Here is a 24,220-nt window from a genome sequence, read left to right as displayed (position 1 = left end):
CGAGATTTCTATTTGTACTTAAATTCTGCAAACGGAAAGTGTAGTCTGTTACACTTCTCCAAACTCTCTCTATACTCGATTCCCTCTTCTAGAGATACCGGAAGAGGCTTTTAGTGGATTATCCATCGATAGATTTACGAGACCTGGATCTTGGAGTAGGAGTCACCGAAGGCTCCGAACCAAGTAAAATCGCCTACGACTGCGGGTCAGATTTTTGATCTAACGACCCCAGACAACTTACTATAGTCTCACTTGCAAACAGTGGAGGATCAAACTCGCAACCCTCGGGACCTGGCCCATGTCGAGTCTGACAAGGTGAAGTCCTTGGAGGCCGCCTTAAAAACCAACGCCGCTAAGCTTAAGTCTGAGGGCCTAAGGCGTGTCAAATCCTAACTGAGTTGGAGGCGAAACGCACAGAGGCTGCGAACCTCTCCTCGTAACTACAGGACCTTCAAGTGGTCCACACCTCCTTACAGACATACTTGGTTGCTAGAATGGTTGACCTGTCTGTCAGTGTCGATCGGGAAGTTGCCCTTCATAAACAAATGGATGTAGCTCAGTCCACTATCGAGTCTCTGCGGGTGGAACTTTCGGAGGCCAAGACCAAGGCAACGACTACACGCTAGGAATTAACCAGGGCGCGAGCTGATCTGAACAAGGTCCAAGAAGAGTTGCAGGAGTACCGGGTGGGGGAAGACTCTTGTCTTACAGCTTACAAGACTTCCTTTTAAGCCTCGAAGGATTTCGGGGCTAACATAGGTCACCTCATCAACTAGATGCTCGGCTATGAAGGTGAAGGGGCTTTGGTGCAATTGCAAGAGAAAGGCCTATTACGATCAACTCCTCCGGAAGATTTCTTAGATCGTGCCCGCCTACTCAATAAGCTCCCTGAAGAAGCTTTTCCTATTTTTGAGTAACTGGGAGCATCCTATAGCTTCTTCCCTTGTTTAAACTGTGACATAATGTCCTAAACCCTCTTATGAACTTTGGAACTATAGTTATTGTAGATGTTGTGTGAGTGGACCTACTATCAACAAGCTACGTTACTTGAATAGCTATTAGGCTTATCCAGGGCATTAGATATTTCCTTTTTTATATCTAAGTGATAGGCTAAGTGCCTAGTCACCGGGTGGATGACTGGCCAATCTACCCACCCGAGCAGGTATCATTGCCGGGGAGGATCGCTCCCCCTAGGCGTGACTTACTATGAATGTCAGTTACTCTATTTTCTCGGCTGAGTTTCTTTGTATCAATGTCAGTCGACCACTTGGTCGAGAGCTATAGTGATTCTAGAGCCACCCCTTTGTTTGGGTGAGGGTTGCTATAGCTTCGCTTATTTCCCATGTCATAAAGGCTTCCAATCCCTTGACACCACGTGCCCCTGTCATCCACCTTTTCCAGACGAGACCACTTATACACGATATTCTATGACGATCCAACAGCCGGTGCACCCTTCTCACTCCTCGTTGATGTCATCTGATTTTTCTACAATTTGCATGATTGGTGCTTGTACCGAGATGCTACACCTCACGCCCCTCCCTTGGCTATAAAAACCATCATCGGCCTCTACCTTGGACTTTCTTCTCTTTTTTCTTCTGTAATCCCGTCTTCTTGTCTTCTTTCCTTCCTTAATCCCTCCATGGATTCTTCAAAGTCAGGGTTTCTCCTAGGGTATCGACCTTTAGTGGTATAGATCTAGATGATCTTTGCTTCACATACGAGGTGCCCACCAATATGCACATTATCATACCTTCTGAGATCCATCGTCTCCACCAGCCTCCTCAGGGTTATGTCACTTTCTTCAAGGAACAGATTATAGCGAGTCTTTGTTTTTCCATTCACCCCTTTTTCTCTGATGTGAGTCGCTACTTCCGCCTCTCCCTTTGTCAACTTGTCCCTAATTCCTTCCAGATTTTATGCGGGATCATCATTATTTGTCGATTATGTGGCATTCGCTTGACTCCTCACTTATTTCACTGCTTTGTCACCCCTCGACGTCATGGTGAGGGTCTCTTTCGTTTCCATGCTCGCACTAAGACAAACCTTTTTGCTCCCACGCCTCCTCCAGAGCCTGAATGGAAAGAGAAGTATTTCTTCCTTAGATTTCCTTCGGTGGTAGCATGGCCTACCGGTCGCCAATCAACCCTTCCCTCTACGCCCTTTCTGGGAGACTTTCGCTCAGACTCAGCATTTATAGAGGCATCGGTTCAACTAACAGGTTGGCGCTTTAACCTGCACCTGTTACTGTCGGAGAACGTTTTGTATTTATTTGGGTTAAGCTTCATTCCTTCAAAGCTGCCACACTCTCTGGGTAAGTGACACTACTGCGCTAGCCTGCTCAATTTGACCCTTATTTTACTGCAGCAGACACTCTCACCCAAGCGTGTTTGACTAAGCCTCTTCCATTGAATGTCTTGGAAATAAATTGCTAGGGATGAATAATCTTGAGTGAGCAAGGCCGCTTGCCCCCCTCTCCGACTGGTTCCCTGACGGTCGTGGCTACTTCGACCTCTCATCCTTTGGCCCCTCAAGTGCCTTGACTAGTTGGTATCTTTTTTTAATCCAACACGGAGAACTCCGTCGACTTCTCTTGCTTGCTGCTCCATGAATCCAGAAGAGGCGTCAGATTCCGATGAGCAGTTACTTACGCATCAAAAGAGGTCCAGATCTGCTGGGACATCCTCTGTGACTGGGGCATCCTCTGCGGCCCAGATACCCTCAGGTGGCTCTACTATTCCCTCAAGGATTCAAACGAAGTATGGGCGAGGGAAAGCCCCAGTCGAGAGGGAAGAAAACACTCTAGAGAGGCGATCTCCGTTAGTCGCCCTGGCCAAGTCCTCAAAAGCCTCAGTCAAGAGGGAGGAAGATGCTCCGGAGAGGTGATCTCTGCCAGCTGCCCCGGCCGGGCCCTCATCCCCCCGACCTTCTACTCGACCTGCTCCCAGCGGGACTGCTCCGAGATTCTCTAGGTCGAGACTGTTCTACTTTCATTCCACTGTGCCTTCATAGTGGGGTTGCATCATGACCCCCCCTTCTCTATGCTGGGTCAGTCGTGTTGCGAGGGCTACTAGCAGATAATTGGATGGAGCCTATGGAGCAGATAGACGTCAGTATACTTCCAAACCAAACAGATGTATTCTCTGAAGACGTTGTTGTGGTAAGCCATCAACTTCTTTTGTTGCTCTTCTCGTCCAATCTTGACTGACCTCCTCTTTGGCTAGTTCTTCAACGCGGGGTTATGTTTGAGCTAGTTGGCCATGGACACGTATCGACAGAACAAAATCTTGAAAGATCGTGTTGCTGACCTGGAATCTTATCCCTCTAACTCCATTCCAGCAATAGGCCAACTGAAGGCGAAGGTGGAGCCTTTGAAAAAGTTGAACATAGACAAGGAACAAACCTTTAGTGAGGCTCTATGGACAGCCAATCTTCTATAGGAGGGCAAGAAGAACTTGGAGTCTTTCACTAAACAGTTGATGCCAAATATCGAGAGAAGCTTGCCCTTAAGGAGAAAGCATTGTTAGAGCTGGCCCGACAAACCACCACCCTGGACAACTATAAACTTATGCATAAGCAGGAGAGGGGCCAGTGGGCTAACGAACTCAATTCTAAAGACATGCTCCTTATGGACTACCAAAAATATTTGGAATCTCAGCCCACCGAGCTGGGTTCCTTACAAATGGAGCTAGCTCAAGCCTGCTCTTCCCTGTCTAACTCAGTCATTGCCCTAGAAGTTTATAAGGCTGGGGAGAGCGATCGCATTCAGACAGGTCGAGAAGAGTACCTACACCCTTCAGAGTTTGGTTCCCAAGTAGGAGATCACTTTGTCCGGTCACTGACTTATAGAGTAGTGGGCACGGTCCGATAACTTAGAGAAAGAGGGTACCTGTCGTCTAATCCTCCGGAGGACTTCCTAGACCACCATCGGATCATTAAAGAAATGTCTGATGATATTTTTTCGATGTTCAAATAAATATCTATCTAGTACGTCTATTGTTTCTTTACCTCTACTATTTATAAAAGCTTATTTCTAACTCCTACGCCCCTGTTTTTTGCTTATACCTCATGACTTTTCCATAGGCTAGGTCCCATCATGGGAATGCTTCCTAACTCGGGTTGTTGAGTGAGCGTGAGTAGGGCGAAACTTGTTATGCTAAGAGCTGCCCGGGCTAACTATGAATGAGATTTTTAGATCCTTGCCTAACTAGGCTCGAGCCATTAATCGACGTCTAGAGGAGTTCTACTTGCGGCTTGCACGAGGAGAGGAGTATTAGGATCCAACCAGGTCATGTGAATTGAGGACTTCAAGAGCGTCACGATTTCGAGACTCTTCGGAAGGCTTAAGAATAATCATGGCCAAGTTCTCCTGACCGGGCACCTTGTGCATATGCCAGTAGTGCTTACTCCCCGACCTTAAATCTTTCTATCAAACAAATGTTAGTACAAAGAATAACACATTCAGGCATGATAAGGCTGAAGATAATTAGCACTCCATGGGTAGTCCAACCTTCTACCCTAAGCATCTTGCAGGTAATAAACACCTGACACGAGCTTTCTAATGATCTTATATGGGCTGCCCCACTGAGATGCCAGCTTAGTTACCTCTCCTACCGGCTTTATCCTTTTTCATACCAAGTCTCCTTCTCCGAAGAAGCAGGGGATCACGCTCCTATAATAGTTTTACTATATTCGTTGTATATACGTAGTTAATTGAGCGGTCATTCTTTCTCTAGTCTCACTGATAAGATCTAGCTCTAAAAGTCATCGCTCGATATTACTAGAGTCGTATAGTCATAGATGAGCGGATGCGACCCTGACCTCGACCGGCACAACTGCTTCACTACCATAGAAGAGGTGAAATAGAGTGAGTCCCGTGCTTTCTCGTGGAGTCATTCGATATGCCTAAAGGATGCTAGAGAGCTCTTCAACCCAATCTCCGCCTATGTGGTCCAACTTGACCTTGAGCTCCCTGACTACCTCTCTATTAATGACCTCGATCTGTCTATTGCTTTGAGGATACACCACGGAAGTAAAGGTCTGGGTTATACTAAAACCTTGACACCATTCCTGAATCTTGTGCCCTTGGAACTACCACCCATTGTCTGAGAGCAGTTTGTATGTGATTCTGAATCGGCATAGGATGTTTGTCCATGAGAACTGGATAATAGCTCTTTCCGTAATCCTAGCCAGGGCTTCTGCCTCCACCCACTTAGAAAAGTAGTCTATCGCTATGAGCAGGAAACACTTTTGAGCCGGGGCCATGGGGAACGACCGCACGATGCCCATGCCCCATTGATCAAAGAGACAAGAGACTACCGAAGTCTTTAACACCTCGGTCGGCCGATGGGACAGATTTTGATGCTTCTGACAAGAGAGATAAGTGGCCACTAACTGCCAAGGGCTAGAAATATCCGACCAACAATACTTTGCGAGCTAGCGTCATTCCTTCCACATGATTGCCACAGTATCCTTGATGAATTTCTTGCAAGGCATATTCCGCCTCGTCTGGGCCTAGGCACTTGAGTAACGGGCTAGAGAATGTCCGCTTATATAACTGATCCCCGATTATAGTATAGGCATGAGCTCTCCTCTTAGTTAATCTTGCTGCTTCAACATCGATCGGTAGGACACCTCGCTGAAGATACAGGATCATCGGGGCTCTCCAGTCGATTGGTTCTTCCAAGTTATTCTGCAAGTCGATTTGAGCTATTAGGAAACTCTGGGCTATCGACTTATCCAAAACCCAAGTAGTCAAAGAGCTGGTCATCCTGGCTAATTCATCTGCCCTTTGATTATTTGCCTGAGGAATTTTGGTTACTGTGACTTCCTCAAATCCTTCCTTTATTTTCTCTTATGCTTCTCTATAAAGTTGTAGCTTCTCATTATTGACCTCAAAGTTGTCGGCCACTTACTGAACCACCAACTATGAATCTGAGTGAATGATTACCCGTGTAGTCCCTACGTGCCGAGTTGCTTGCAATTCAGCCAGTAACACTTCATATTCTGCCTCATTGTTGGTAGCTCGAAAATTCAGTCGAACAGCTAGTTGCATGATATCTTCTTAAGGGGATATAAGGAGTATCCCCACTTCGCTTCCTTGTTGAGTGGATGACCCATCTACATATATCTTTCATGTTTCCTCAAAATCACGTTGATGAATCTCCGTTATAAAGTTGGCCACGACTTATGTCTTGATTGTTGCTCGGTGTTGGTATCGCATATCGTACTCTCCCAGCTCGGTTGCCCATTTGATGAGACAACCAACTATTTCTATGTTGGTAAGGACTTTTCCCATGGTGCTATTGGTCAGCACATTAATTGGATGTGCCAGAAAGTAAGACCTTAGGTGGCGAGCCATGAGGACCAACCTGTAGGCCAACTTTTCGAGAGCCGTGTATCGGGGTTCCGCCCCTTTTAATAGATGACTGAAGAAGTACATTGGTCGTTGTGCATTGTCCTGCTTTTTCACCAAAACTAGCCCCACAGTCTCAGGAGTAGCTGACAAATACACCCAGAGCGGCTCCCGAACGGTAGGCTTGAATAATGAGGGCAGGGTCTCCAAGTGATGTTTCAGTTACTTAAAAGCTTTGTTACAATCTTCGTCCCACTAAAACTTTGTAGTTTTTCGAAGCATTTTAAAGAAGGGGAGTGCTAGATCTGCAGATCAGGATATAAACTTGGAGACTGTCATGATTCTACCCACCAGCTTCTGGGCTTCCTTCAGATTTTGAGGAGCCTGTATGTCTCGGAGTGCTTGGACCTTCTCCGGGTTGGTTTTGATTGTTGGTGCAACCTTAGGTCAAGGTTGACCTGATTGACCAGACTCGAGTTGACTTGACTCGAGTTGTGTTTTGATGTTTGACGAGTTATGTTTGACAATGTTTGTACCTTGATGTTTTATAAGGATACAAGCTTGGGAGATTGTGGGTGCAACCCGTGGTCAAGGTTGACCTGGTTGACCCGAGGTGAGTTGACCTGACTCGGAAAAGACTAAGCAGGGAGCTTGGCATGGGAAAAGACCAAGCAGGGAGCTTGGCATGGGAAAAGTCCAAGCAGGGAGTTTGGCATGGTGAAAAGTCCAAGCAGGGAGCTTGGCACGGGAAAAGTCCAAGTATGGAGACTTGGCACGGAGAAGTCCAAGTATGGAAGCTTGGCACATGGGAAGTCGGAGAGGGCTCGGTAGCTCGTTCTCCGGACTGTGGTCAGAGAGGGCTCGGGAGCTCGTTCTCTGGACCGGATTGAAGTCGGAGAGGGCTCGGTAGCTCGTTCTCCGAACTGTGGTCAGAGAGGGCTCGGTAGCTCGTTCTCTGGACCGGATGTGGAAAGTCCTGGTGAGTGAAGCCAGGCAGACGGATAAACCCTAGTGAGTGAAGCTAGGTGAAAGTCCTGGTGAGTGAAGCCAGGCAGTGGGAAAGTCCTGGTGAGTGAAGCCAGGCAGTTGGAAAGTCCTGGTGAGTGAAGCCGGGCAGATTGGAAATCCTGGTGAGTGAAGCCAGGTGAAAACCCTAGTGAGTGAAGCTAGGTGAAAGTCCTGGTGAGTGAAGCCGGGCAAGGGAAAATCCAGATGGATCAAGGGTGATCGGACATCTAGTGTTGAGAAGGTCAAGTAGGTCAAGGGAGTGACCGGATACTTGACACGAAGAGAAAAGTCCAAGTGGGTCAAAGGGATTGACCGGACACTTGGTGGGGAGTCTTAGCAAGTCAAGGGAGTGACCGGATGCTAAGCATGATGTACCAACAGGTCAAGGTTGACCGGATGTTGGTTTGGAAGGTTTGGGACTTGGTTTGGGCAAAAACCAAGCTCTGGATCGATCTGGGGACCGATCCAGTGATACAGCTGATCGGTCTAGTGACCGATCATTAATCAAACAGAATGTTTCTGTGGATTATCTGATCGGTCTGAAGACCGATCAGGAAACAAACAGAAGAGAAGAAGGAGAAAGGCTGATCGGTCCAAGGGACCGATCAGACTCTTCCTGGACCGATCAGGACATAGCCTGATCGGTCCAGGCTTAGCCTGATCGGTCCCCAAGACCGATCAGGGACAGTGTGGACCGATCAGGTTGGAGCTTGATCGGTCCAGGACTAGCCGTTGTGAGTGACAACGGCTAGGTTATTTCGGGCTTCTGTGTTCTGTTCTTTTTGCTTGCAGGTTCGTAGGTTGGCTCAGGATATCAGAGGTTATAAGAAGAGATCGAGGGCTGCTGACTACCACTCTTCTTCTTCTTCCTCGAGCTGCTGTTCTTCTGAAAGATGTGCTTGAGCTTTGCTGAGCTCCGAAGCTTCGGGGGAGCTTCTTCGACTGAGTTGCTTGTTGGCATTCGTCCGTGAAGTTGGTGCTTCATCCGGGACTTCAGTCGACGAGAAGGCAAGCGAGTATTTGTACATTCATTGTGTATTTTGTTCTTGCTCTTCTTTGTATTTTTATATTGCTGTTGCAAGCTATTGTGGCGAGGTTTCTCCACCCACAAAGAGTTTATATTAGCCGGTTCTCCGGGGACTCATCCACCGACGGATTGATAGGCTTCGTCCCCTTACGGACACACCGAGGAGTAGGAGTTTCATCTCCGAACCTCGTTACATCCATCGAGTTTGAGGTTTGTCTTTTTCCTTTGCGTTTCTATTTAGTTATTTCCGCTGCGCTAACCTTAATCGTAGGAAGAAACGGAAAGGATTTGGGGCGGCTATTCACACCCACCCACCCCTCTCTAGCCGCGATCATCGGTCCTAACAAGTGGTATCAGAGCGAGGTCGCTCTTCGTTGGATCAACACCCGAGGGAGCACAAGCTAGAGATGGATCAATTCGGAGAGGATATCACGATTCCACCCTTCTACGACCGCGACGACTTCGCGTTTTGGAAGGTAAGAATGAAGTACTTTCTTATGACTAACCTTGAAAATTGGAGTTGTGTTCAATTAGGTTTCAAGCCTCCGATGGACAAGAAAGGAGAAACCCTAGAGAAGAAGGAGTGGACCAAGGAGCAAATCCACCAATCCACAATCAACGATAAGGTAACGAAAATTCTTGAATTTTCATTACCTAATGACATTTTGTGTAAGGTAGGTGGATATAACAATGCCAAGGAGTTGTGGAACAACTTGGCCAAGCTCCATGAGGGAAGCTCCATTTCAAGCCATGAAGAGGAGTCAAGTGAGCCAAGGAGTTCACTTCATGGAGAAATGGATTTAGAAGTTAAGGGCCACTCAACATCTAAAGAAGAAGAGGAGGAGAGTTCTTCTTCAAGTTCGGAGCAAGAAGAAGAAGCATCTACCTCCGGAAGGGATGAAGGAGAGAGCGTTCATCCATCCTCAACTCTAGGTAACTCAAGCCATTTAGTTTCTAGCAAATTACACATAATGTGCTTTGAGTGTAGGGAATTTGGACATTACAAGAGTAAATGTCCAAAGAGGGTTAGGAAGACTCCACCGGCGCCAAAGATCAAGGAAGCCGGAGTCCCGATACGCAAGAGCAAGGAGCATGTGGTGTGCTTCCAATGCAAGCGAAAGGGACATTATCGGAGCCAATGTCCGAGGGGGAGGCAATCTCACAAGGACAAGAGACCGAGCACATCGATAGGGGGAGCTAAGGCAAACCCTAAGGTAATCTCTAAGGCTCATTTTTGCAATTCAAATAGAACACATGCTAGTAGCCTTATTGCTATTGTTAATAATGGTAAGCATGATAACATTAGAAATCGATACACATGCTTAGGTGCCAAACATGTGAGCCTAGATAAGGATAACACTAGTAAAGCCAACCCTAGAATTAACCCATCTAAGGCTAAGAAAAACCTAGGTAGGAATCCCAAAACAACTAGACACATGCCTAGAAATACCTCAAAGAAAAATGAAAAATTAAAAATTGAGGTATTAGAGAAGGAGAATCAAGTCTTGAGGTCAAGACTTGATACTTTGGAAAAGGCTCTTAAGAACTTGGAGAAGTCATCTCTAGGGTTTAAGGGTCAAAAACCAATGTCCAAGGACAAGAAAGGTTTGGGTCACAAACCTAAGTCCCAAATGGTCAAGCCCACTTATCACAATGTTCCATTCAATTATGGAACAAAATCTAGGGCTAGGAAGACCATCACCAAGGTTACAAGGGGAGTCACCCCTAGAGTTGATCTTGATGAGTCCCAAATGACCAAGGCTTCAAAGCCTAGGAGGGTCATTAGAAGGGTTGCTAGGGAAGTCATCCCTAGTGAATACTTAGTGAACCCAATGAGCTCCAATAGGTATTGGGTTCCTAGGAGCGTGTTTCCATCATGCTAGATGAGTTAGGGTGTGCCAACCTTACTTGACTAGGTAGTTAACCTAATCATGGCAAAAGGTGGCACTTTAGAAATTTTCAAGGTGTGATCAAGCCTTGAAAATGAAATTAAGAATTATTCCTAAGGTGATTAGGATGTGCCAATCAAATTTGAGGAATTTTCTAGAGTCAATCTAGTTGGCACATAGTGATCTAAAAGTCTTGAGGATATGATTTGAGGTCTATCACACTTAGGAATATAGAATTTATGGCAAAATGATCAAAATTATCAAAAAATGGCAACTAAGGCTAGAATTAGGTATTTTCTATATCTTTATGTGCTATTTGCCATATATTGTTTGTCATATGCCATGTCATGACATCATATTTATTCTATGATCATTTGAAATGTCATGATAATGCTTAGGTTATTTATATGTCATGCTTTATTTAAGTTTCATACTTTATGACATGACATCATGACATTGGCACATGTTTTTACTTATGATATCATTTTATGCCATGTCATCATTTCTTGCATTTATAATCAATGAAATTGATTTAAGGTTAAAAACACAATTTGATATGGAGATCAAATTGATGTTTAGAAAATACATGAGACCTTAGCCTAAGATAACCTAAACCCATATCTCACACCAAAATTGACTTGGATGTGTTTGATTCACCTTAGATGTGTGTGAGATATTAGGATGATGAGTTAGGATCAAGGTGCATGGTTCTTGTACCTAGATGAGCCTAATTCAAAATTGGGGATCATAGGGAAAGCTTATGTACAAGTCATGTACATTTAGCCCTAAGATTGTGGTCCTAGATTAAATGGTTTAAAATCATTTCAAAATTGATTTGAAAAACCTTGATGAAGCTTTTCTAGTGATAGCATTCATCATTGAACAAGTTGATACAAAGATGACTTAACTTTGAGTTATTTCAAAGTCTTTTGAACTTTGTATCAAGATTGAAAAATGGAACTTATTTTCATAGAAAACTATTTTTCCATGATAGTATATGTTATGAGGAATGTATCCTCAAAATTTCACAATTTTTGGAATTTTTTATAATTTTCTAGAGGTTTCTGAATTTCGTGGAGAGAAATCAGAACTTATCAGACCTTTATCAGGTTTGTGGACCGATCAGAAGGGTTTCTGATCGGTCCAGGGGTGCCTGGATCGGTCATCGTGACCGATCCAAGGAATCCCTGATCGGTCTGGTGACCGATCAGGGCGTGCCAAGTTGCTGAATTTTGACTGTTTGTCTGAAATTGCAGCTATGGAAGTGGTGTTTTAGAGTTCTAAAGGTTTAAAACTCTCCAAGACATTGTTGGTGCAATGGTCAAGGGGGAGTTGATCTTTAGGGGGAGTTTTATCTATTAGTCAAGGGGGAGTTGACTTTTAGAGGGAGTTTTTACTCCTAAAGACTTAAGTGATATGGAATTATCACTAAGTTAATTGTTGACTCTAGTGTCAAGGGGGAAATTAAGGGTTTCAATGAAAGGTATGGGACTTTCATTAGAAAGAAACTCTTGACCTTGATTCACTCTTTTTGATGTGTGTCAAAAAGGGGGAGAGTGTAGGTTTGAGGAGAATGGAGAATGTCTAGAGAATGTTCAAAGAAGAACATTAGAGAACCTAAGTTAGGTTATCGAGTTAACCTAACTTGATTATGGGTTTTGTCAAACATCAAAAAGGGGGAGATTCTTGGTGCAACCTTAGGTCAAGGTTGACCTGATTGACCAGACTCGAGTTGACTTGACTCGAGTTGTGTTTTGATGTTTGACGAGTTATGTTTGACAATGTTTGTACCTTGATGTTTTACAAGGATACAAGCTTGGGAGATTGTGGGTGCAACCCGTGGTCAAGGTTGACCTGGTTGACCCGAGGTGAGTTGACCTGACTCGGAAAAGACTAAGCAGGGAGCTTGGCATGGGAAAAGACCAAGCAGGGAGCTTGGCATGGGAAAAGTCCAAGCAGGGAGTTTGGCATGGTGAAAAGTCCAAGCAGGGAGCTTGGCACGGGAAAAGTCCAAGTATGGAGACTTGGCACGGAGAAGTCCAAGTATGGAAGCTTGGCACATGGGAAGTCGGAGAGGGCTCGGTAGCTCGTTCTCCGGACTGTGGTCAGAGAGGGCTCGGGAGCTCGTTCTCTGGACCGGATGGAAGTCGGAGAGGGCTCGGTAGCTCGTTCTCCGAACTGTGGTCAGAGAGGGCTCGGTAGCTCGTTCTCTGGACCGGATGTGGAAAGTCCTGGTGAGTGAAGCCAGGCAGACGGATAAACCCTAGTGAGTGAAGCTAGGTGAAAGTCCTGGTGAGTGAAGCCAGGCAGTTGGAAAGTCCTGGTGAGTGAAGCCAGGCAGTGGGAAAGTCCTGGTGAGTGAAGCCAGGCAGTTGGAAATCCTGGTGAGTGAAGCCAGGTGAAAACCCTAGTGAGTGAAGCTAGGTGAAAGTCCTGGTAAGTGAAGTCGGGCAAGGGAAAATCCAGATGGATCAAGGGTGATCGGACATCTGGTGTTGAGAAGGTCAAGTAGGTCAAGGGAGTGACCGGATACTTGACACGAAGAGAAAAGTCCAAGTGGGTCAAAGGGATTGACCGGACACTTGGTGGGGAGTCTTAGCAGGTCAAGGGAGTGACCGGATGCTAAGCATGATGTACCAACAGGTCAAGGTTGACCGGATGTTGGTTTGGAAGGTTTGGGATTTGGTTTGGGCAAAAACCAAGCTCTGGATCGATCTGGGGACCGATCCAGTGATACAGCTGATCGGTCTAGTGACCGATCATTAATCAAACAGAATGTTTCTGTGGATTATCTGATCGGTCTGAAAACCGATCAGGAAACAAACAGAAGAGAAGAAGGAGAAAGGCTGATCGGTCCAAGGGACCGATCAGGCTTAGTCTGATTGGTCTCCAAGACCGATCAGGGATAGTGTAGACCGATCAGGTAGGAGCCTGATCGGTCCAGGACTAGCCGTTGTGAGTGACAACGGCTAGGTTATTTCGGGCTTCTGTGTTCTGTTCTTTTTGCTTGCAGGTTCGCAGGTTGGCTCAGGATATCAGAGGTTATAAGAAGAGATCGAGGGCTGCTGACTACCACTCTTCTTCTTCCTCCTCGAGCTGCTGTTCTTCTGAAAGAGCTCTGAAGCTTCGGGGAGCTTCTTCGACTGAGTTTCTTGTTGGCATTCGTCCGTGAAGTTGGTGCTTCATCCGGGACTTCAGTCGACGAGAAGGCAAGCGAGTATTTGTACATTCATTGTGTATTTTGTTCTTGCTCTTCTTTGTATTTCCATATTGCTGTTGCAAGCTATTGTGGCGAGGTTTCTCCACCCACAAGGAGTTTATATTAGCCAGTTCTCCGGGGACTCATCCACCGACGGATTGATAGGCTTCGTCCACCTTACGGACACGCCGAGGAGTAGGAGTTTCATCTCCGAACCTCGTTACATCCATCGAGTTTGAGGTTTGTCTTTTTCCTTTGCGTTTCTATTTAGTTATTTCCGCTGCGCTAACCCTAATCGTAGGAAGAAACGGAAAGGATTTGGGGCGGTTATTCACACCCCCCCTTTCTAGCCGCGATCATCGGTCCTAACATTGATTCCCCGCTCGGTGACAAGATATCCCAAGAACTTCCATCCTTGAGCTCCAAATAGGCATTTCAGGTGATTTAGCTTAAGCTCGTACTGCTGCAGCGTACAATAGGTGTCCTCCACATTAGAAATTAGGTTTATCGCCACGGTGGACTTGATAAGGATGGCGTTCACATAGACCTCCACGTTCCGCCCTATTTATTCTCGGAAGATTTTGTCCATTATCCTTTGGTAAGTAGCCCCTGCATTTCGTATCCTAAATGACATAACTGTATAACAGAAAGTACCATCTGCCGTGATGAAAATAACCTTCTCTTGGTCTTCTTGGACTAGAGGGATCTGGTGGTATCTTTGGTAAGCATCGAGCATGCAAATCCTTTCGTAACCCGAGGTCAAATCCACCATTTGATCGATCCTCGGTAGAGAGTAACAATCTTTGGGGATGGCCCGGTTGAGGTCCCAAAAGTCGATGCAGACCCTCTACTTATTGTTGGGCTTGGACACAAGAACCACATTAGAAAACCAAGGCAGGAATTGTACCTCTCTAACATGCCCTGCTTTTAAGAGCTGGTCCACTTCAGCTCAGATGATCTTATTTTGCTCGGCCAAGAAATGTCACTTCTTCTACTTGATTGGCTAGGAATCGAGCAGGAGATGAAGCTTATGCTTAGCTACCTCAGGCCTGACTCCCGATAGCTCATTAGGGGACCAAGCGAAGACGTCCCTATTGCGCACCAGATACTCGACTAGGTCTGACTTGATTTATGGCGACAGATCACTTGATATGCGACTAATGCTTTCAGACCGATCAGGATGAAGCTAAATCTCTTCCCAGATAATGGGTTCCTCCGTCATAGGCAAAGGCTCCTCTTGAATAGCGTGGACTCCCCTGTCTTGGGTTTTCTGAGCCTTGCGGAGCTCGACCTTTACTATGCCTACATAACACCTGCATGAGACTAGTTGTTCACCTCTAACCTCCCTGACCTGGTCTCCCACCAAGAATTTTATCTTCTGATGAAAGGTAAAGACTGCCGCTCGGAATTCATGTAGGGAAGGTCTCCCCAAGATGACATTGTAAGAGGATGGGGAATCCACCACAATAAATGTGCTCCTCTGAGTTCTCACTAATGGTTCACTACCCAAAGATATAGTTAGCTTAATCTGACCCATTGGTCGTACTTTATTACCTATGAACTCGTAAAAAGAGGTGGCTACGGGTTGAAGTTCATTGGCGTCAATCTGCATCCCATCAAATGCACTTTTGAGCAGCACGTTGACAGAGCTTCCGATGTCAACGAAAACTCTAGCCACGCGACTGTTGGCGATGACAGCATCGTCATGAGGGAGCTCTACTCCCTCCAGGTCTTGTGGCCCAAAACTGATCAAGGGCCCAGCAGTTTGTTCCTGGCTACAACCTACCACGTGTATCTCTAAGCGACGTTCATGAGATTTCCTGGCTCTGGTGGAATCTCTATCCGTCGGTCCTCCAGAGATCATGTTGATCTCCTGAATGACGATATTTCTCCTATTTTCTTCCTCAGGGGATTCCATCTGCTCCTTGCCTCGTCTTGCCTGCTGACTTCCCTGACCTCCTTTCTCGGACAGGGGTTTAATTGATTGTCCTGCGGTAGTAGGCGGATTATTCAGCAGTCTTTGGAGTTTGGACGCGATCTCAGGTGGAGGCAGGCTGAGCTCAGCGGCCCGCCGAGAATCTCGAGCAAACTAAACGTAATCTCCTGTATAGTACGTATGGGGCCTATGGTAGGTGCAGTAACGAGGCCCCACCAGCCGGGTTTAGGAGCTTGGGCAGCCTCAACTCGCTGTGCCTCTCTGGTTTCTTGGACGGGCGGGAAACCAGGTTGGGCATTCCTAGTACGGGTAAAGGGTCAAGCGAGAGGTTGGGGTGGTCTTCTTTTTGCCTTGTTTATAGGAGCATGCAGTTTGGCTTCTTTCCTCCGAGCAGCTTGAGCTTTCTCTACATTGATGTAGCTTGCGATCTTCTCAAGCATCTCATCAAAATTCTTCATAGGCTCTCGAATGAGCATTCAGAAGAAATCTCCCTTCACTGGACCTTGGGAGAAGGCGCTCATCAGGATATCAAAGGTAGCGAATGGGACATCCAGAGCTACCTGGTTGAAACGTTTTATGTATGCCCTCAGGGGTTTTATGGACCCCTGTTTGAGAGCAAATAAGCAATGATCCGTCTTTTGGTACATCCTGCTGCTACAAATTGGTGCAGAAAGTAGTTCTTGAAATCCAGAAAGTAAGTGATGGATCCGACAAACAGTCTGTCGAACCACCTTTGTGCTGAGTCTGATAGGGTGTTTAAGTACACTCGACACTTAATGACGTCGCTATATTGATGAAGCAGCGTAGCATTTTGAAATTACACTTACAGAGATGATTCTCCGGGTCTTTACTGCCTTCATACTCCCCAATAGCTAGGGGCTTATATCGCTTCGGTAGCTTTTCCTCGAGCACCCTTGGAGAGAAGGGTACCTACAGTTCCTCGGGTACCTCCGTAGGTTCCTCCTAGAGGACTATAACCTTCCCCCTTTTTTGAATCTCTCGGTGAAGAGCTGTCGACCATGGAGGCCTGGTATTGTTCCTTCTTGTTGTTGCAATCCCAGCCGGGGTCGCGATAGAAAGCTCAAGAGAAGTCTTCTAGCTATTTCCTTTTAGACCCTTTGTCAGAAGTGTGGGTCTGGTCCTTCGAGGTTGCTGATCTGTTCGATGGTTGTGAGTCTGCAATATGCCTCTCAGAGGCTGCTCGTCTCTTGGCTTCCTTGAATAGCTCATACTCCCCCGTTGTCATGGTCACGTTGATCTTACTGGTATCCTCGATGTTCATGTTCCGAAACAGGTGGAGAAGATTCCCACAGATGGCGCCAAATTGATCCTGTCCGGAATCTAAGTCAGACGGAGGATGGTGAAGGTGGCATTGGTGTTGACGGAAAGACGATTTTAATGCACCCTATGTATGTGCATCGGAAAAGTGAATCCCCATGTGGTACTAAAGGTCTATAGTAACGAAACCAGTGATACTTGAGCCCTGCGCATACTCAGACAAGCACAAGGAGCGTTAGAGACGAAAAACTAGGAAAAAAGTCCCTGACGCAGGTCCTCCGACGATCAAGTTAGGTCCCTTTTCCCCAGAAAAGTAGTGTACGAACGAAGGAAGGAAAAAAGACATATTGAAGATGCGTGCAAATGTGCGTGTACCTGGCTAATGAAGAGGATCTCCCTTTTTATAAGACTTTACCTGCCTTTTGAGCTTGATCACTGCCAGAGGATGTCGAGTGTCAAGGTATGTCGGGGGAGGGAGGACGTTTGACGTCTGGCGGCCTTCCATTGGCCGAAGGAAAGTTCCACCTTCAGTGGGTGGCAAACCACTAGAATATTTTCTAACCAATGGTAGTTATTTTTTAACAGGATGTTATGATTCCCTAACACTGTTATCATTTAGTATTATCCGTCCCGCACAGGTTTAGCTGTAGACAAGTCAGGGTGACTGCTCAGATATGCTACAAGGATTGAGCCTTGATGAAGAGGTTGAGCTGTGTCGACCCGACCAGGGCTTATCGAAGACGATGGCCAAGGATCCAACCATCATGATCTGACTGCTGTAGAGCCGATCGGGGATTGTCTTATTCCAAGGTTTAAACCCGGGGACCTGCCCTGCCTGTGACTAACTAGTAATTATGTGGCTGGTGATGCGAAGCGGCCCTGATTCTCGTCTTTCCTTGACTATTGTCTGTCACGTCTTCTTAATTATTGACTGTCACGTCCTCTTGACTATTGACTATCACGTCTTTTTTATTATTGACTGTCACGTTCTCTTGACTATTGACTATCACATCCTCTTAATTTTTTTGATTTTCTAATCTTATTGGATCTCTCCTTTATGCAATGTATCACTATATATATTTAATACTCTCATGTGTATATATATATATAGAGAGACACACACACACATATGTGGGGTATGGGTAAAAGCATTACGTATTTAGAAAGTTAATATAGAGAGCTTAAAGTATGTCTCGGCTATTAATATTTTAGAAAACTATTAGAGTTAATTAACAATATGCATGGCACAATGAGGCTATCATTAATTGATATAAAATTTGATCTAGAAATAATCTATTTATGACAAAATCAATATGAAGTACCCCTAGAAGATCTCTTCATTAGATTTTGATGTGAACTACCATTAATCTTTCCCCACATGGATCAAACTTCAAAGGATTGAGGGTCCTTCACCATTGAATCCACTAATGTCCATGATCCATCGCCAAACATCTACACTTGTTTGTGGTGGATTTAATGGCCCAGCGTGTCGTGCACATGGACGATGAAGTTTAGGAAACAATAATTTCGTTCTATTTTTTTAGGTGTACAGAGAGCACTATGGATTCCATATTCATGCTTTTGGGACATGTCACATGTCTCTTGGTGGCTTGTGGAATGCATAATGTGAATGAAGATATGTTTGATGACTGACTTGGAGCTTACAATGTTGATTCCTCAGTAAATTCACAACTGATTCACCTTCTTTTGATCTATGAATTTCATTGCCGCCTCGTCCTCCTTTTGATCTATGAATCTTTATTTATTTATTTATTTTTTTGGATGATGAAGTCAAAGGTTTTTCTTCCTAAAATTTAATGAGAGAATCAAACTTAAAGCTTTCCAACATTTTGAGATTCTCCTACCGAAAGGAATTGAAAAGCAACTCTCCTTATCTTTAATTTTCTATGTCAAGTTGCTTTTGCACCATTTGGAATCTACTTTGTTTACGTTGGATTGCGTTCACCCCTTTTGGAAAGTTATACATATCCTTTTGTCCCGCAAATCAATTAATTAGAAAAAAATTTCATGGTGTCCTTTGCTTTCAAAATGCTCTTTGGTGTTCTATAATTTTCCTTTCAGTTTAGAATTTTGCCTTTGTTTGGAGTTAGAAGTATATGGTGATGATGATAATTTCATATCCAGTTAATTTCTTATAGGGTTTATCAGATTCGCCAGCGCCACTACGCCGACGCTGACTCAAAAACGACAACAATTCCATTTAAACAATTCAAATCGCTGCACAAAAGCTGCTCTTGAACAATTCCCAACAATTAATGGTGCACAAGCAGCGCTTTCTCTGCGCTTCCCTTTAAATTTTGTTTCTCTGTCACACAAATATGTAAGTAATGCACTGCTGATGAAAGCAGAAGCAATCCTCTTGTTGAAAATTGAAAACCAAGAGCTCTTAATGGAGAGAAGTCTCATCTTCTACTTTTAATTTCTTGGATTCTTAAAGAAAGAAATCGCTTTTTCTTTTCAAGAAATTCTTGTTCATAATCTTACGAGTTTGGAAAAACACTGCATGCAATTGCAGACAACATCATTAATAAAGGAGAGAAGGTGAGAGAGAGCATAAAAGGCAGAACAGGAGGAGGTTCTTATCTCAGCCTCACTGCGCTTCCTTTTCCCATCAATAATTCGCCGTCTTTTCCTCTCAAGATCACTTTTTTCTGTCCCCGCCGAATTCCACAGCCGCTTAGCAGTCGGAAAAATCCCATCTTGGCGAAACAGCTGGGAAAGACAGCGTTTTGGGGAGGCCGTGGACAGACATGGCGGAGATGAAACCGGAGGAGATGATCGCTCACCCGCCCATGGATCAGCTCCAGGGGTTCGAGTACTGCATCGACTCCAATCCAAATTGGGGTACGTCCGATCAATCTTCACTTGCGATTTCTGATTCGTGACCTGACGATTGAGATTACAGGCGAGGCGATTGCATTGGGGTTTCAGCATTACATACTCTCTCTGGGCACCGCGGTGATGATTCCAACCCTACTCGTGCCATTGATGGGCGGAAGCGATGTAAGAACGACACGCTCTATGAAAATCCCTTCCATTTATCTTCAGCTTTGCGATTTGACCGACCGCCGCTTTATCTTGTTTTCCACTCATAACAATTAATCAAATTTGAAGAATCCTACTTGCTCAGTGACATGACCTTTCACTTGCAAATCTAACTCGGCAACTAAATAGAAGTTGATCGTGAAGTCCGTTGGTGCAGGGCGACAAGGTTAGGGTGGTTCAGACATTGCTATTCGTGTCGGGAATAAACACGTTGATCCAAACCTTATTCGGGACTCGCCTTCCGACCGTTCTTGGAGGCTCTTATGCGTTTGTGATTCCAGCTATATCCATAATTCACGATTCTTCCCTGAGTCGGATATCCGATGACCATGAAGTAAGTCATCAAGTTAGACGAGCTTCATTCCCTTTATGCTTCACTTGTTCATCCGTTCTGCTCGGATTCGACTGCCTTTGTTTGGATGCATGCAGAGGTTCCTGCAAACAATGAGAGCTATACAAGGAGCTTCGATCGTCTCGTCGTGTATTCAGATTATTCTGGGTTACAGCCAGTTGTGGGGCATTTGCTCTAGGTACAGCGAATTATTTTAGACAATTTGCTGCTACTCACTCGTTCAGTCGTATGCGTGCTGGCTTTCGGCTCAAATTTCACTTCATGTCTGTTTAAATCAACCAGATTGTTTTGCACTAGAATGTAGCAAATAATGCAATTTCTGGTTCAGATTTTTCAGCCCTCTGGGAATGGTTCCAGTGGTTTCGCTGGTAGGATTTGGTTTGTTCGACAGAGGATTCCCAGTGGTATTCTTCTGCTGCCTTGCCTTTCTCTGCTATTTTATGAATATTGGGGAAGATGAAGCCGTTCATGAGTTCCTTCCTCTATTTTGCATGGCATTCTTCAATCGTTTAAACCACTTTTATTCAATTTGTCTCCAACCGAACTATTGAGAAACAGATGATGGTTCTTGAAACAAGCTTTGTGTTAGTCTTTTGTATTTCAGTTTGCTAAAGGTCATATTAGACAGTGGTGCATTTCAATCCTTCAAAAGTATCAGTAATGTGCAATACTTCTTCAACAGTATGTTTAATATTCCAATCATATCGCCTGCTAGGTTGGGAGATGTGTGGAGATTGGCATTCCAACTCTCATCCTTTTCGTCGCATCTTCTCAGGTATATGATCTAGCAATTTGAGTCTAAGAAACACAGATTGAATCTGACTTCAGAATCTTTCTCCATTTTTCCCTCTCTATTCCAAACGTGACAACTCGGTCAGTATCTGAAGCATATATATGTTCGACGGCTTCCCATACTAGAGAGATTCTCTCTTCTAATAACGATCACCATCGTGTGGGTTTACGCGCATTTGCTTACGGTCAGCGGTGCATACAAACACCATCCCGAGCGCACCCAACTCAATTGCCGCACAGATCGCGCCAACTTAATCTCCTCTGCTCCCTGGTACTTGTCCAGCTTATCTTGTTAATTTCAGTCTTCCTCTGTTTGTCTTGCATCTCACATGAACTTTTTCAGGATAAAGGTTCCTTATCCATTGCAATGGGGCGCCCCAACCTTCGACGCCGGCCATTCGTTTGGGATGATGACTGCTGTTCTTGTATCCATGATTGAGGCAAATAGTTGTCTTTCAATGTTAATTTTCATCACCATCGGTTGGTGTCGTCAAGCTGATATTCAATTGTTTCGACGCAGTCTACGGGAGCTTACAAAGCCGCAGCACGGCTTGCTAGTGCAACGCCGCCTCCAGCTTATGTTCTAAGTCGAGGCATCGGATGGCAGGTAAATTTTCTACCTTGTAGGAGGATCATTCCACTTGACTTGAGCATCTGAATCAAGATTTCAGATTCCAACAGGGAGTAGGAATACTTGTTGACGGGCTATTTGGCACTCTAACTGGCTCAACCGTCTCCGTGTAAGTTCATAAAATTCGTGCATTGTTTAACTTGTGTACTGGCCACTGGTACTAATTTAGCTAAATTTGTGCATTTTTGGATATGGAAGTGAGAATGTGGGGCTTCTCGGATTGACGAGAGTTGGGAGTCGCAGGGTCATTCAAATCTCAGCTGGTTTCATGATGTTCTTCTCGATCATGGGTGATCAGTTCATATGAGCTAACCGATTTCTTGCATTATGAGACAAGGAGATGATCATACTAAAGCAACTTTCTTTGCCTTGTCATTTAGGAAAATTTGGAGCTTTATTTGCCTCCGTACCTTTCACCATTTTTGCCGCTGTTTACTGTGTTCTCTTTGGGATTGTTGGTACTTTTTCTTTCATCTGATACATAGCGAACTACATTACATGAACTGGACATTTCCTGATACTAGTTGCCTTTTCCGTGTCCCAGCTGCTGTGGGTCTCTCCTTGTTGCAGTTCACCAACATGAATTCGATGCGGAACCTCTTCATCACCGGCGTATCCATCTTTCTCGGCCTATCTGTTCCTCAGTACTTCTTCCGCTACACTTCGAGTGCTCAACATGGTCCTGCTCACACCAAGGCCGAATGGGTTAGCATCACTTGCTCTTGGCATTCTTTTGATTCATAACTTTGCATCAAAGTTAATAGCGGTTTAATTTCTGAACGTTTCAAGACTTTATGATGCTAAGAAGGTTAGAGCTAGGATGCATATACGTAGATTCAGGGGCGTAGCTACATTACGAGGAGCGGGTGCGACCGCCCCCTCTGGAAGTTTCAAAAAATATATATATATTAATAGTATATATTTGAAAAGCCCTCGCCGCTATTTTGACCAATCGATTCACCATCGTTTGTCACCGGAAGATTGAAATTGGTCACATATTTAGAAAACTCTTGTCCTAAGCTACCATTGGTACCATTTTTACAAAAAAATATCGTGACTTGGAATGTTAAATATTAAATTTTAAAAATAAAATATATAATAATAAATGGATAAATTAAATGTAGAACACAAGTGAGAGCAATAAATTAAAATTGGATCAGATTTGAACTACATCCAGCATATAGGCACACATATAATGATTATGTTGGTTTAAATTGGGATTGATTTGGTTGAGTAATGACCGAAGTAAATTTAAAGTTTAAGCGAGTTCGATTGATTTAAAATGAATTATGGTAATTTTGAGAAAATTTTATCTTATATTTTTTTTTTCTCTACGCACACTGCAGCCTCCGTCGTGTCATATGCCATCACTGCTATAGGAATGCTAAATATTATGAGAAAGCGATATCATAAATGATTTTTTAACTTTAAGATATAGATAAGTTTTAGAGATTGACGGATCGTTGTTTCAATTAGACCTTAGAGCTAAGGTCGAAATTTTTAAGTTTAAGATCATTTTTGGCTCCTTAAATTTAAAATTAGATTTTAGATTATGAAAATCGACTAGTACTAATGTTTGAAATTTTTAAAAATTGTCCCTCCTAGTTTAAAATTCTGGCTACGCCACTGCGTAGATTCGTGTATTAATTGTACTAATTATGTGCCTCCATATGTTGTTCTAGCAGTTCAATGACTACATCAACACGATCTTCTCCTCTCCAGCTACGGTGGCATTGATAGTCGCCGTCTTCCTTGACAACACCCTTGATTTCCAGGGCACCGCTGCCGACCGAGGCATGGGGTGGTGGGACCGGTTCAGAAAATTCAAAGGCGATAGCCGGAATGAGGAGTTTTACACTCTTCCTTTCAACCTCAATCACTTCTTTCCTCCCTCGTGATGCACGTACGGAAGAACTTTGCCGGATTGTTGAGATAGATGTAAAGAGATGCAAGGAGTACAGAATCTGCAGGTGTAGCCAAATTCATAGGGCACTTAATTATACATATGCTTGGACTGTTTTAATTAGTACTAATTGAGACAGTTGTGGTAGGGATCAATAACAATTTGATTAGTTGCTCAGTTCGGTAAACTTACTTAAAGTTCAATAATTAGGATAAGATACGGTGAATAAATAATATAAAATAATAAGTATTAATTAAGAAATAATCTAATATAATTTTTTTAAAAAAAATAAAAAAAATAGAATTTAAACTAAATCCATATGATATTTTTAAAAGGATTAATCTATTTGGCTTAGAGAATATTTTTTTAAAAATCAATTAGATTAAGAGTTGATTGATTTCATTAACTTAAGGTTGTGATTAATTAACCTAAAGTATAAATAAAAACTTAGGTTGTGTTTTTTTAACCAAATCATTTCTCCTGTCCCCTCTCCCTCTTGCATCTCTGCTTGATGTCATTGTCGTCGCATGTCGTCTACTGCTTTTAGTTGAGCGTTGACAACCCTTCAACAACCCTCTTGCTCATGATTTAGAGCCATGGTTGTCATGTCGAGAGAGGCCAGCACGACGACATCGCCGCCTCTCTCCCATATTTCATTCCCTAGCTCCCTACAATTGTCGCTTCGTCGCCCATTGGCCTGACCACGATGAAGCGCTCCTCCACCACTGTTTTGATGCTTAGCGTCATCACCGATTGCCACACTGTCGCACCCCAACTACCTACCATG

The 24,220-nt window shown here is 44.3% G+C and overlaps 1 protein-coding gene across 2 annotated transcripts; it reads left to right on the top strand.

Annotated features, from left to right (window-relative positions):
• Positions 1–18,416: 18,416 nt before the first annotated feature.
• On the top strand, positions 18,417–23,588 carry LOC122006281 (nucleobase-ascorbate transporter 2-like). Of its 2 annotated transcripts, none has more exons than XM_042561729.1 (14): positions 18,417–19,554; positions 19,616–19,713; positions 19,913–20,089; positions 20,185–20,285; positions 20,436–20,511; positions 20,823–20,882; positions 20,986–21,170; positions 21,243–21,339; positions 21,420–21,506; positions 21,581–21,639; positions 21,729–21,820; positions 21,911–21,988; positions 22,075–22,235; positions 23,213–23,588. In XM_042561729.1, the coding sequence occupies exons 1-14, from the start codon at positions 19,461–19,463 to the stop codon at positions 23,426–23,428; spliced, it is 1,581 nt and encodes a 526-aa protein (XP_042417663.1). In that variant the 5' UTR covers positions 18,417–19,460; the 3' UTR covers positions 23,429–23,588. The 2 variants fall into 2 exon arrangements, with proteins under 2 accessions (XP_042417663.1, XP_042417664.1); XM_042561730.1 differs by having other exon boundaries at positions 18,427–19,554; positions 23,216–23,588.
• The last annotated feature ends 632 nt before the right edge of the window (positions 23,589–24,220 follow it).

This window comes from Zingiber officinale, chromosome 7B (genome assembly GCF_018446385.1).
Source record: "Zingiber officinale cultivar Zhangliang chromosome 7B, Zo_v1.1, whole genome shotgun sequence".
Taxonomy (NCBI): domain Eukaryota; kingdom Viridiplantae; phylum Streptophyta; class Magnoliopsida; order Zingiberales; family Zingiberaceae; genus Zingiber; species Zingiber officinale.
The sequence above is the reverse complement of the archived record's forward strand: the minus strand, read 5'-3'. Positions and strand labels throughout refer to the sequence as shown.